Below are 13,532 nucleotides of genomic sequence, written 5' to 3' on the forward strand. Positions count from 1 at the left end.
AATTAACACGAACTAAACTGCAGAGGGAGTGTTATCATGACGTATCATCGCGTATGTCATCTGGAGGTGGCAAACATGTGATTCGCTACTGCCCGACATGGCATGCAAACATTCTCATCTTGACGATACACGCATCATGGTGTCATTTTATTGCAATTGTAGCATTCAGACCCAGTTCACTGATTACCGACAACGAAAATACTACATGCGCACATACCCGACACTTCATATTGCATTATACAAAGACGCGTGTCGCGTTGGGAAGTTGGGATACAGCCGGCACGATTTGTCGCCGAGTGACGTAGGGCATTTTTTTCCTACACGAACATCAGCTCGCCCGCCGCGCACGTGTGATGCCGCCAGACAACAGCGCGAGGTCTTACAATGGCGGTTTGTAATCGTAGTTGAGGGTGCGGTGTTAGTTGAGGTCGCGGATTAATCGCGGTAACTGATGTTGAAGCAAGAACAGAGCTATAGCGGAGTGCAGAAAACTGAACTTTGCATGCTAATTTATAATTATGCTTCGTATAAAAACATAGTTCAGGCATACGGTTACTTGATAGACCGTAGTTTTCTGTCGGTCATATCGTCAGCCATAGCTACATGCGTGATTTATCGAGTATAGTATTCATCTGTTCCTTATTAATTGATGGCATGTGCAAGTATGCTTCCTTATCCACAATGACATGTCTGACCATCACCAATCAGTGTTCCTTGTGAACATGTCAAAAATATTAGTCTTTGGTAGAATGCAGATTTCTATTGATCATGAGGTCGTGACATGCACACAGCAAACCGTGGACTCCAATAGGCTCATTAATTTTCTACTCTATTGAAGCAGCTACAGTTCAGTATGCCTAAATGTCGAAAAAGACACCGATTACCGTAGCTTACAGAAAGAGATGGACTGCTGCGACCAGGTTAATCAAGCAGGCTTGAACTAAAAAACGATGAAATTTTACAGTTTGAAGATATTAATAGACCAGTATCAAGTAAGTGTTCAATTTTATTCAGTTTTGGATTTGAGTTTCATGAATCACATGGTATTGGCATCATAATGTTTGTGTGATGTCAATTTTCGAATCAAGCTCTTTCCTCCCAGCCAATAAGATGAAATCTTCAGCTCATTCTTATAATAGCTCCAGTCCAAGTAAACATTTCATCTTCTCATGCCTGCTTTAATACATGAATTACTTTATCAACAGATGGCCGTAACAGTACAATGTTGGATCCATTTGAGGATGTCACTCCATTACATGCAGAAACGGCTGTTCCTGCCACTATTTCTGATTCAACTCCCTATGAGAGCTCGGACACGGATGGACGCCCAACAATTATGTTATCTGATGTTTCATTGTGTCTGCCTCAACTTCGAAGCAAACTTCGCAGTACCTATCCAAGAAAAAGCGAGGAGGTCTGTTTACTTACAATCTGAAAAATAATTCGATACGTGGCTATGTATTTCTTTCTTAAGTCACCTCAACACAACGACGTCCTGAGAGGCACCACGTAGAGACGATTTTGGAAGGTTCGTTAAACATTTTGTACTCCTGAGATGTTGCTTGCTTTGTAAAATTATTATATATTTATTATCAATTGTCTATCCATTTCCATAGTGTTAGTTTCATCCCAACTTGTATTTTCTGCAGATATTGATGATTCTGACAATGAAGCAGTTCCTGCTGATACTTATATTCATTCTCAACCATTGTCTGCCTCAACTTCGAAGCGAACTTCGCAGTTGCTATCCAAGAAAAAGCGGGCAGGTCTGTTGAATTACAGTTTGTAAAATAATTCGATATGTGACTATGTATTTCTTTCTATAGTCACCTCAACACCAAGACGTCCCGAGAGGCACCAAGTAGAGACAACTTTGGAAGGTTTGTTCAACATTTTCTTCTCCTGAGATGTTAACTTGCTTTGTAAAATTATCAAATATTCATTATCAATTATTATTTATTTATTTTAGGTTGCTCTTCGTTCGAAATGTCTACCGACAGTGTATTCCACAGGCAAAACGGCTATTCGAATGACGGTACGTTCTGAGATTCATATTTTTATAGGAAGTATGGCATTTGATTCACTTTTACATATTACGCTTCCCAGAACTCAAATTTATATTATAAGGGGTCGAGCTTTGAGACATTCATGGCCATGTCGTTACACAATAATTGATGATTTTAATGTACGTTTGTCAAATGTGCGGTATAGATGACTTTTAATTTTCTTTAGAAATCACGAAGAAAATCTTGATTTGTGTGCGAACTATCTCGGAGAAAGTAGATGAAAATCAAGCGTATCTCGTTCGACAAGATGTTGGAAAAAGTATGCAATCGCAGTCAAGCACGCAGAATTTCGAGTATTTAATCAAGAAACCTGCAACTAGTGTGGATGAATTAAAAGGCATAGATGAGAAACTTCAGCAGGGGGAGCCAAATATGCCGCAGTAAGTAGTTGTTATAATTACCCAACCCATTAATTTTCGATATACAATTGCTAACATTTTCCCCAGCTGATCAAGTTGAATGACTCTCGGTGTAGTTTTTCATTCACTGTAAAAATACTGTTACAACTAGAATTGGTCAGGATTTAATTTGACAGTGCTCTTGGCACCTGTTTTTATGATTTTCTCTGGATTTCTTGGTTTTCCAGGTATCGTATATTTGTCGTTGGTTGGTGGACAAACTGTGACCGCTACAATGCGAGGCGTGTTGGACAAAATTGCAACCAAGTTTCTACTTGCTCAGTATTCCAAAGACGGACAAAAAGGAAAGCATAAGCATCACTTCAAAGACCATGAAATGATCTATAGCCTTCTGATATGTGAGTATTGAAGTTAGAGCAACGCTCCCAGACAGTACAAGGTGTAATCAACTTAGCTCCAACCCTATCTTCTTGTAGCTATATGCAGAAAGACCCACAGCAAAGTAACGGAGAAAGAGAATCGCACATCGGTGAAGTCTTCAAGTCCTACCCTCATTATCTCAAGAAGGTACAGTTTGCTGTTGGTTCGTCATTCTGATATCCCTCTGCTATAAAAAAAAATCAGGCATAGGTGCTGGTGCAATAAATTACAATTATTGTTATGATGCGCATTCATGTTGGTGTCATATCTTATTTTGTAACAATCATCATTTTTTCGTGTGCCTTGCTTTGTATTTATACCCTGTGTTCTGTGATCTACTCTCCTTTGTTTATATGCCCTCTGGATAGTAATTGCATGGTGCTTGCTTGTCTAAAGTAATTCTGCTGAACAGGATTTAATACGTTGGATTCTTATTACAAGTTCTTTGTATAGGTTTACTGTGTTACCATGACCTAGAATATAACAATGAACTTCTTGCAGCAATCATCAAGACCACAGGATAGACGCACTACTAGTGAAGAATTCGCCGTGGATGAGGTATGCATTTTTCAAACTTGGTTTTAATGGGACTCGTGAAATCATCCAGATTGAAATAGTGGGAAATTTAACACTGTTGATCCCGCAACACCATTTCTTACATATTCTCAGCATGGGATTCTGTTTTTTTTGTTTAGCTGTTCCAACACAGATCTTGTACATTAAATTGATGTGATATAGTGCTAGCTAGTCATCTATTTCTGACTTACCAACTGTGACTTCTTGATTTCAGGAATGATAAAGTGTGTGCTTTGATGAGCTGCTGCCCATTTGAGAAGAAAGAGGTGGACTAGTGAGCTTGAAAGTTACGTTTAATAGTCTCAAAGAAGACGTCATACAGTTCTTGCATCCAAGTGCCACCTTACAAGGTGAACAGCGGACATCCAGGCACCATGTACTGGTGTAATTACCTGCATTTAACCAAGAATGACATTCCTGCTACCTTTGCTCATTTATATTTGTACTTAGGAAACCTGTAAATAAGTGATTTCGCTGACATCGGCTACGCAGTTTTGCATTTCTTTATTTGTCAGTATCGTAGGGTTACCATACGTCTTTTTTGAAAGAGGATTTATCCTTTTTTCAAGTGTCCTAGCAGGACGCCCAAATGTCATTGTCCACGTTTTGAAAATTTTGCGTAGATGTATGTTGAATTTAACTGCGATAAAGCAAGCTCAAGTACCGATTAGGTGGGTCTTACAGGAGTTGTGCCAGAAAAACGACCTTTTGTTTTAGTCATCTAAATGAATATTCATAGAAAGTGTGTAATTCGGAAGTCGAGTCGGAAAGATGACCTTCTTACAGTCAACAAACTACAAACTCGCAAAATGTTTACCAATTTTACCGGATGTTACTGCTGTATTGTAAGTCCGGAAATTTTCATTAGGTGTCCTCTTTTCAGATTCCCAAAATATGGTAACCCTACAGTATCGTAAATTGGCTCACGGTAAAGTGTTTAAAGATACTTGTGATGGTGCTAACACCGGCTATGCAGTTTCTTCATTTTTTATGTATCAATATCTTGCCATTAGCTTGCTGCCAAGTGTTTCTTCAAGTATCCCTGCTTCTCCATTACTAATGTCCTGTCTATCTATACACATCTAGGTAAAATCCAACAATAATTGCTAGTCAAATTTGTCGTAGCTCTGCTGTCTAAGGGGGTAAAGAGTTGTTGCAAAAGTAGAACCAGCAATATCCAAGGCATGTTAAATTTACTTGGTACTTAAAACTAGTAGTTAAAAATGAAGGCATTGAAAGTACTCAAGCTGGTAGTTGAAAACTTCGATTTGGACCAGGTGTCGCATTCTTTTAGCAGTTGTTAAGTGGTAGCCACTTTTGAAATTGTTGCTTTCGTGTTAGTGACTAATATGATGCTACGTCGATTTTCCGAGAATATATAAATTCAGTTGCTGACATTATTGTTGTTATACTGATTGAATTGTGACAAGTCATTGTGAGAACGACAACCATATTTCACAAAACTAATTTAGACATACAAAATCCAAAATGAAAAAGTCAGTATAGTTTTTGCTAATAGCACGTGAAGTAGAAGTGGTAAAACATCACCCCTAGAGTAAGTAGTGCAAGTAGCCAAACCTGAGTACTAAAATCAACGGTACTTAGTTTAACACCTCTGGTTAATATGAAAGTGTGTCTGATATTTGAATTATTGACGTCGTAGTATATTGCTATGTGGGTTATACCTTGATATGTTAGTCCTGTGATTTTTGTTTGATTGCATGCATTCTGTAATATTAATTATACCTCCGAGCTTAGTACCTCAATTATACAAAATTGCAATATTGGTGTTGGAATATTTTGCACAATGCTTGCCTTCCACTCTTTGCGCCATTTATGACTGTGTGTAGAACTGGGCCCAACGACTTGTTATCTTTTATGGGCAATAAACTCATTGTTCCTGAAGTATTGTGACTTGGTATTATTGCATTAAGAGCTAGTTTAAAAGGCAGCATTTAGCAACTAGGTCAGGACCAACGTAGTTAAAGTTATCGTTTCAATTACGTCATCAGAAACGTCAGCTCATCGCTACCTTTTGTTCACAGAATGTCGCAATGGTAACGTGAGCGCCAAACGTTCAACGTTCCATAGTTAACGTAATCGTAACGTGACAGGCGCGTGATCTTGTTTGCGGGGGTGGTATTTAAACAATGCAATTGTTTTGCTCAACTTTGTTTCTATTTCGTTTTCATTGTTGACATTAACCTAGATATAGTCGTTACCTCTCAGGCCACCACCACTCCCTGCTGCAATCAATAGAAGCGATGGTGTAATAAGATTATGTTCGCGGTAACTGGTACAATTTCTATACGAGCACCATACGCAACGATCAAAAGATGAAATAGTATTTGGGAAAGTTATATGTCCTATTGTCCAATCGCAAGGTATGCTATATGGATGTTCCAACCTTGGTTCTGGCATCCACGTGAGCGCCTTTGCTGAGTAATGACTTAACCACGCCTGCATGTCCGTTCATTGCTGCTGCATGAAGACAGACGGCTCCTGATTTATTCGGCATATGCAGGGGAACTCCCTTCCGTAAGAATGTCATGGCAGTCTCTGGGTGACCGCATTGTGCTGCGATGTGCATTAGCGTGCTACCGTCCTGCAATATCAACTTACCTTTTAGAGGCGAAGAATTGTAGCCTAATAACTACGGGGCGATTATTTTTTAACATGTCAAAAACGTTGGAATTTTGTCAAAATTATAGTGTTAGATCAAAAAATTGTCAAAATTGTGTACAAAGTCAAAAACATTTAGCACACTGCATTTCGCTGGTGTCGTAGAAGTTGCACTGTTAGTTTACTTATCATTTGACAATTGACATTTTTAGACATTGTATAGCCTATTTTATAGACCTACTGTTGTAGATTGCCATGGTCAACCTCATTGTATATCATAAAGACATAAACCATCGACTGAAACAAATAAGTTAAGATGGCGTCATGATCAACACACCTAAAAACGAGTGAAATTTTAGTATGTCCTAATTGAGTTTTTACAAGGTCGCGCCGATATCTCAAATCTGAATGCGAAACTTGACTGCGTGGTTAACATTCGTTCTTCTACCACAGTGCTTCTCAACGTATGGGTGCCGAGTGGATCGCGAAATGTTACTAAAACTCAGATTTGGGTTGCGGTCCAAAAAGTGCGATACAGGCAACATTGTCAGCATGAAGCAACCTGTTTGTTACTAGCACTTCAGCAGTATACACCGAACTTCAATGCGCAACTGCTGCTTTTGAACGTTATTCCACTATTCTTGCCACGCTACTACGTAAGGACAGACTGCTCTAACCAGAAATGAAGAAAGTACTACAATTTTAACATGATATATTTGCGCAACAATGCTTATTTTAAATGGTTGCGGGCAAAATTTTGTCAAAATTAAGTTTTTTAACGTCAAAAATGTCAAGGTCTTCATATTTGAGTGCAAAATCTGCAATTTTTAGGTCAAGAAAATAATCCCCCAAGTAATAAGGGTCACGCTTATGTGTTGTGGAGTACCGACTTTATACAGGGTTTCGCTCATGAAATGTTGGAAAGTCACGCGACTAAATGAGATTGTGATCACGATTGGGTGAAATAGCTACCGTATAGGACGGTAACTGGATATATTTTGGCAAACTTCACCAATTAGTCATCTTCCAATAGTCGCGAAGACGCAACCTGCAATTGTGAAAGTGGTCGCCGTCGATTGACCAATAAATGTCTCGATGTCTTTTCGAAACTACATACATGAGTACTTTTTAAGATCTTCATTTTCCACTTCGACTTGACGTAATTTTGAAATGTCTTGCAAATTGCTACTTTTAATCGTAACTGGGTAGGAATTTTCAGTTACATCTATTCGAGTACCACCAATGACTACTTTGACAGACTCATACGTCATTATACGCAAGGGCAACGGGTTAGACTAGAATTTACACCAATGGCTTGTTGTAGGGTCGGAATGCTGACATTTATATATCAGACATTGAAAGCTATGAAAGCGGACAGGTTGTCAATTCATAACTTATGCGTTGCGTAATCGCGACACGAGAGGCTCGTTGCCTAAATGCCTATATAGTAAGCGGTTTTGCCAATTTCACTAAATGATCAAAGGCTGCCTACAAATGCCTATATAGCCTGAGTCAAAAGTCCGTTACTCACCCTGGTTCGGGAAAGAACGGAGCTCTTAAATCTGTCAGTAAGCACTTCGACAACGGCATTGTTTCCTGTAACAAGGGTAAAAATCAATTTGACCGCAAACTCTCAAGGTATAGATCGATTTGCAATGAAACGATGCAAACCTTGTTCCGCTGCAATGTGGAGTGGACTTCTGTGCATGCCATCTTCAATGTCAGCGTCTGCTTTCATGGAATATAAATACTTCACGATGACTTCATCTCCCGAATACGCTGCGATATGTAAAGGCGATCTCCCGTCTGCCTGAATATCAGAAAGTTATGTAAATACGAGCATGACGTGAAAGATAATATGAAATGAAATGATGCAGGCTATGCATCGATTCGTTTACCAACGCATACGCTGGTAAATGTCGATGTCGCGCGCCGGGTTTCAAGTTTTACTTACGTTTTGATAGTTCACTGGGGTATTGAAATCAGCGAGGATTCGAACTATTTCCAAGTCTCTCTTCCTGCACGCTAAATGAAGTGCGGTGTCGAGAGTTCCTGGCCTCTGAAACTTCAGTTGACTTTCCGGGTTGGCTGTCAAAAGGTCTTTGCAGGCTCCCTGATTTCCAGATTCGATGGCAAGAAAAAGCGGAATCATCCCGTCCTAAATAAAACGGAACCGCTGCAGGGAGATACATTTATCGATCCGCCTTCTCTGGATCTCCTTTATTTTTTATTGTAGTTCTTTTGGGATGTATGGTAACATTGAAAGTTAAGCGAATCTCAATAAAAGCACACAGCGTAACCCACATTTATATCCGTGTTCTTACTTCGCACGCATTAATTAATCTGCTGTCACAAACGCAACAAACAAATAGTAGTATTGAAATGATTGAAATTTAGTCATTCAAGGCAAATCTTCTTAAATTAGGAGTTTTCTGGAAGCAGTTTTTTAAACTCCAACGCGGGCTGAACATTGTTGGAATACAGACAATGGATCAAAATCTCGTTATACTTATATCATAGCAATTTACAACGTAGCTACGTTGTAAATTGCTATGCTTATATCAAGACATGCTATGCTGATTTCGAACAGATCTTTTTCAATTATTAGTAGAATAAATGCAACACACAGATAATGCTACCGAATTCATGCACATTGCAGCAACATAATTAATAGCCACAGAAACGGCGAAAGTTGTATCTTACCTTGTCGGGGGTAGATCTCATGGAGAAAGGTGTCATTTTCAATAATGCTTGCACTATCGTCCGGGAATCGCTACCGGTGCGACAACAAGCGATATGTATCGGCAATTGCTCCTTCTCCTATGTATAATGCATGGAAGATATATAGTTCCGTCACGCAGATAATGCATTGAATAATTAGAGATATCAGTGCTGACACAGTACTATATTCTCACACACAGTGTAGTGAAAACCATTTCACAAACGAATTGCGTAACCTATATCTTGGTTCATACAGCTTCCCGATAGTCCGCGCAATGAATATTTGAATTTGTGAATCGAAATCGTGTTTACTCACCCCGCCTTTGACACTGCTGTCAACCTTCTTTTTGATAAGTGCATTGATTACGTCTTCCCTTGCCGAAGCTGCAGCAAAATGTAATACATTCCGCCCGTCCTAGAATGAAAGGCTTGGTAACAAATCTCCGCAAGTCCCCTTCACCCATATTCTTAGTGAGTTGTTTCTAGTGCTACACCAACTCGATTATTCAATAAATTATTATTAATACAAGAGAACAGAAATATGAGTACCACACAGACTCAGGCCTTTTTTGTTGACCGCGGCCGCGGTTGGAAACCCCATGTATTCAGAAGTGGTCAATGTATTCAGCATTGCTACTCAATTAAAAGTAGGATTTCTAAAACATTAAAAAACTACTTCGGGTAGAGAAGTGAGATGTCTCAAAAGTACTCAAGTAACTAGTTTCAAACAGTATATATGTGATCGTAATGATGATTTCGCTCGTAAAACTGATGCAAACCTATCCTAAAACTGCTTTCTGCTATACATAATCCAAAGCCTACAAAGTATGTGGTTTTGCTTTAATAACCATTACGTAGAAGTAGAGGTATCCACTTGATAAAGTAGTGCAAGTATAGACAAACCCTACCTGCGTACTCCGAAAAACCAAAAGTACTTCGTTACGGAACACATCTGCATGCATTTGACCAACAATACCACTAGGCTTGCATTTAAAACAAAAATCAATTTAAAACAAGCATGTTTAAAATAGGGCCCTTTTTAAAACAAGTTTTATTGGTTGTTGTTTTTTTGCCATTACATCACGGATCTTTACTTGTGACGTCACAGTGGTTTGACATTGACTATTGAAAATATGGGGTAAATATGGCTCCGACGTAAAGGGCTTCCGAACACTGTCATAAACAGAACAAATATATCTTTAACTAGGACTAGATCGTTATGTAGCACTTTTACGATCGCCGGTCTTCATATCAGAACACCCATTTCGTACCAATGATCTATATCTGTTATAACTGTTGATCGATGACGATTTCGAGGGTTCTAGCCACCCCACATCGTATACTACATTAGGTTTAAATCGGCTCATAGTACATGTTTTATCGCAAGTATTTACACAATTATGGCATAATTAGGCATCGTTTGAATAAAAAAACACCATTTTTTCAAAGGCATTTGTTTAAAACAATCTTTAAAATAAGTTTTAAACCAAATGTTTTAAAACACCGTTTGTTTTATATGCATCCCTGAGTACCACCGTGGCGACACTCAATACCGAGAAAACCATTACCGAGCATGGACAGTATGGACACCACCGGGAATAGACATTACCGAGAATACAATGTATGGAATGCGGGCATGTTATGCATATGAACATGTCGTGCGTGCGCATCACGGCGTTATCACATTCGGTGCCGATTCTCAGGTGTAAATTTCTTGACAGCGTCCGTCCTAGGAACAGGAAGTTAGATTCCCGGCATTAGCCATTCTCGGTAATGTCCATTTTAGGTGGTGTCCACCCTCGGTAATGACAATTCTCGACAATGTCCATTCCTGTTAATGTCCATTCTCGGCAATGGCATTCTCGGTAATGCCCAATGTCGGTAATGGTTTCTTGGTATTGGTATAGAACCATCACCGTGTGACCTAGATTGCGAGGCGAGAGTCATGGCACTGGAACTGAGCGGATGAACACATTATGAATCCCTGCACTTGACAGAACGACAATTGAAGGATTGCACTTACCACAGCACGATCGTTTACGTTAACTCCCAATTCGATCAGACGCTCGACGATAACCAGTCTATTATCTCTGGCTGCCAGCATGAACGCATTAATCCCGGTTTCCTAAAACCACAATCACGAACTCAGACAATTAGGCCGCGTGAACCTTAAAACGCCTGGCATCAGTCGCATGAATTTTACACACTTCTGATATATCGTAGAGAGCAGGGACCAATAAGAAATAAGAAAAACTGGGTCCCGAGTTTCCGAGTCACAAGTTATTTTCAAATTTTAACGATCTTGCGCGCGGCCCCGATCACGCGTTATGAATTCGCAGCGTGATTTTTAAATTCTTATGATTATGTCATCATCATATATAGGCTATACATATACATATATAAACAATTATACATATGTCATAATACGATCTTGCGGTCGCGTTATATGCTGCCAACGCCATAATAAATAAAGGCCCTGGTTGTATGTCAATGCTCAATAGTGTTCTCGAGAACTAATTCAAGGGCAATCCAAATCCCTGTGAATTTGCGAACTTACTTTATCAACTCCGAACACATCGTGTTCTGTTTTCTGATTAAATCTGACCATAAGTTCTACTTGTCCCCACTCTCCGCGAAGTGCGTGATTCATAATTTTGCTGTCACCATCGACAAATGCGTTCATTCCCATTCCGCTGGCTGCCCTATCAATCACCGACATTCTTCTATAGTTAGACGGCCCCAGTGATGTAACCGCTTTAGATGTCATCGCGTACTTGGCGATATCGTTGGAGCCGTGGTCTTGGGAATTTGACATCAACGACGTGGTCGACTGCCGTTTGCTGCGTTGTTTCCCTTTTCGATCCGTGGAGGTGGCGTGGAAGGTCAAGGACTTATTTTGTATCATTTCAACTTGTGGTTTACTGTTGTCGCCAACTCCACTTTCCTCGAGTTCCGCATTTGCCACTTTCTCATATTTAGGTAATTTTGAATATCCATCACGGTGTGTCTCTTCCGAGTTCGAGTCTTCACTTGACTCCGCATCTGATTCTATTTCATTTACGACTTCGCCGATTCGAAAAGGGCGCACTTTTTCTTCGTCGGTGCCTGTGATTCTTAATTTGCTCCTGTCCCTAGCTGACTTCTTTAGATGCTTCGAATTTCTTCGCGGTGGCACGTTCGGGTCTGTCTTCTTTTCTGACATGATACTCTTTAGATCCAACTTTCTAGTAAGTAGACCTCATTCTCTAAATTATTTTTGCTGCCTTTATTCTGTCAAATCTATGCATAGAGGTACGCTATTTCAAATGAATACAATGATTACAATCGGAATATAATGGAGTATCTCCGAGTTAAGTTGCGTTTCCTCCACATGACAGCCTATACGGGTGATGATTTTCGCATCACCCAAGCTGTTTTCCATTATATAAATAAATCACGACCTCACGCCTTTTTATTTGATGGATGTAAAATTTTTTCGTATCGATTGTGAAAGATTCATGGGCATATGGACGAGAGCATACGTAAACACGGTTCGGTGTAGAATGAGATAAAGGCGAAGATGAGCGATTTTTCAGAATGCTTGATGTGAGTAGTTGTGTCTATATCGAGAATTTGTTTTGTTGATTGATCTGGATGCCAAGATGGGCTGTGCCATTAATAGGGTATCTGTGCAATTAGAAATTATGGCCGAAGCGAAGTTCCAAACGTATATGACAGTCATGATTATACCTGCTGATTGTGTTTATCTCGGGTCCAATCATGGTTTTGCTGTTTTGATGATTAGGCTACCTGCAATGAGGCGCGGACTTAGCATTTCTCGGTAAACCAATCTTCGAATCTAAACCACTATTATTATTGATTACGAATTTATGTGGAGATTTATTTCTCCTCTCGGGTGGTTAAGAAAGATTACATCGGAAAAATGTGTTGGCAATGTTCTTCCTATGCCTAACCAGATACCCATATCAGGCCCGTGCCGTATGATACGCGAGAACAACTGAACATGATCTGTACACTGTACACTGTACTGTACAGTGTACACTTCAGTTTCACCCATATAGACAGTGAATCAAACTGCTAAAGGCTCACATCTCATTATTACTACTGTTTACAAATGCGTAAATGATGTACTTCAAAAGTCATCTCTTGTCGCCATCGTAGTTTAAATATTTGAAAATACAAGGACGCCTGCATATCAATAAATCTTTTTTGCTCTGTGGGATAGTATAGTCTATGATAATTATATGCCATCTATGATATCAGACTATAAAAGTGTAGATATGATTTCAATTGAGTACCACCGCTTGCGAATGAGCATTGACTAATGATGTGCTTTAAAATTTATCCCTTCATGCCCTATATAGTTTTAGTATTTAGAAATCCAAGGCTGCGTGACAATAAATATCTTCTCTGCTATAGGGTAGTATAATAATCTATGATAATAATTTACGACTTTACTAAAGACTGTCGCTTGTACCAGACGTTAGTTCAACTGTACAGGCCTACTAGCTGATTCCGTCCTGGAGATCTCGTCTTGACTGCGTAAGATAGGCTGTACGGTACGCTTAATCGCCAATACGCTTCCGTGTATCGTATCAGCGTCACGTACCAACGATTGAATGACATCGAGCGCAACGAGCAGATTTCAGAATCAGGAAGGTTTGAAGACAAGTTTCTATTATTTTCTGATATTACGAAGTTATTGAAATCACCGTAGCCCATACTTGCATAACACCCAGCACTATACGTACAGTCGTACACCGTACAA

At 39.5% G+C, this 13,532-nt stretch overlaps 3 protein-coding genes across 7 annotated transcripts in view; 2 read left to right on the plus strand and 1 right to left on the minus strand.

Annotated features, from left to right (window-relative positions):
- The window catches only part of LOC145446574 (uncharacterized), a 38,622-nt gene extending 25,135 nt beyond the window's left edge, over positions 1 to 13,487 (minus strand). Inside the window, exons 1-8 of the mRNA XM_080324928.1 lie at positions 11,322 to 13,487; positions 10,788 to 10,889; positions 9,081 to 9,179; positions 8,747 to 8,863; positions 7,998 to 8,201; positions 7,715 to 7,853; positions 7,575 to 7,639; positions 5,829 to 6,026 (exon numbers count right to left, since the gene is read on the minus strand). Coding sequence (XP_080181054.1) covers positions 5,829 to 6,026; positions 7,575 to 7,639; positions 7,715 to 7,853; positions 7,998 to 8,201; positions 8,747 to 8,863; positions 9,081 to 9,179; positions 10,788 to 10,889; positions 11,322 to 11,966 — 1,569 coding nt within the window. The 5' untranslated portion in view covers positions 11,967 to 13,487. The remainder of the gene's footprint in view (positions 1 to 5,828; positions 6,027 to 7,574; positions 7,640 to 7,714; positions 7,854 to 7,997; positions 8,202 to 8,746; positions 8,864 to 9,080; positions 9,180 to 10,787; positions 10,890 to 11,321) is intronic.
- LOC145446552 (alpha-1,3-mannosyl-glycoprotein 4-beta-N-acetylglucosaminyltransferase A-like) overlaps positions 1 to 13,532 on the plus strand; it is a 257,727-nt gene that overhangs the window by 31,965 nt on the left and 212,230 nt on the right. The gene's annotated exons all lie outside the window — the stretch shown is intronic.
- Positions 5 to 13,532, plus strand: part of LOC145446570 (uncharacterized) — a 51,779-nt gene continuing 38,251 nt past the window's right edge. Inside the window, exons 1-10 of one of the 5 annotated variants that reach the window (XR_013917307.1) lie at positions 8 to 992; positions 1,206 to 1,414; positions 1,475 to 1,528; positions 1,650 to 1,766; positions 1,827 to 1,880; positions 1,970 to 2,035; positions 2,233 to 2,446; positions 2,653 to 2,823; positions 2,902 to 2,992; positions 3,299 to 3,403. Coding sequence is in view for 4 of the 5 variants with exons in the window: in XM_080324922.1 (XP_080181048.1) it covers positions 2,410 to 2,446; positions 2,653 to 2,823; positions 2,902 to 2,992; positions 3,347 to 3,403; positions 3,636 to 3,696 (417 nt within the window). In the remaining variant the exon portion in view is untranslated. Of the gene's footprint in view, positions 993 to 1,205; positions 1,415 to 1,474; positions 1,529 to 1,649; positions 1,767 to 1,826; positions 1,881 to 1,969; positions 2,036 to 2,232; positions 2,447 to 2,652; positions 2,824 to 2,901; positions 3,090 to 3,298; positions 3,404 to 3,635; positions 5,327 to 13,532 lie in introns of those variants that run through there. The other 4 variants (XM_080324923.1, XM_080324924.1, XM_080324922.1 and 1 more) reach the window with 4 other exon arrangements.

Source organism: Botryllus schlosseri, chromosome 9, assembly GCF_051294905.1.
Source record: "Botryllus schlosseri isolate E-star chromosome 9, Bs_hap1, whole genome shotgun sequence".
In the NCBI taxonomy this organism is placed as follows: domain Eukaryota; kingdom Metazoa; phylum Chordata; class Ascidiacea; order Stolidobranchia; family Styelidae; genus Botryllus; species Botryllus schlosseri.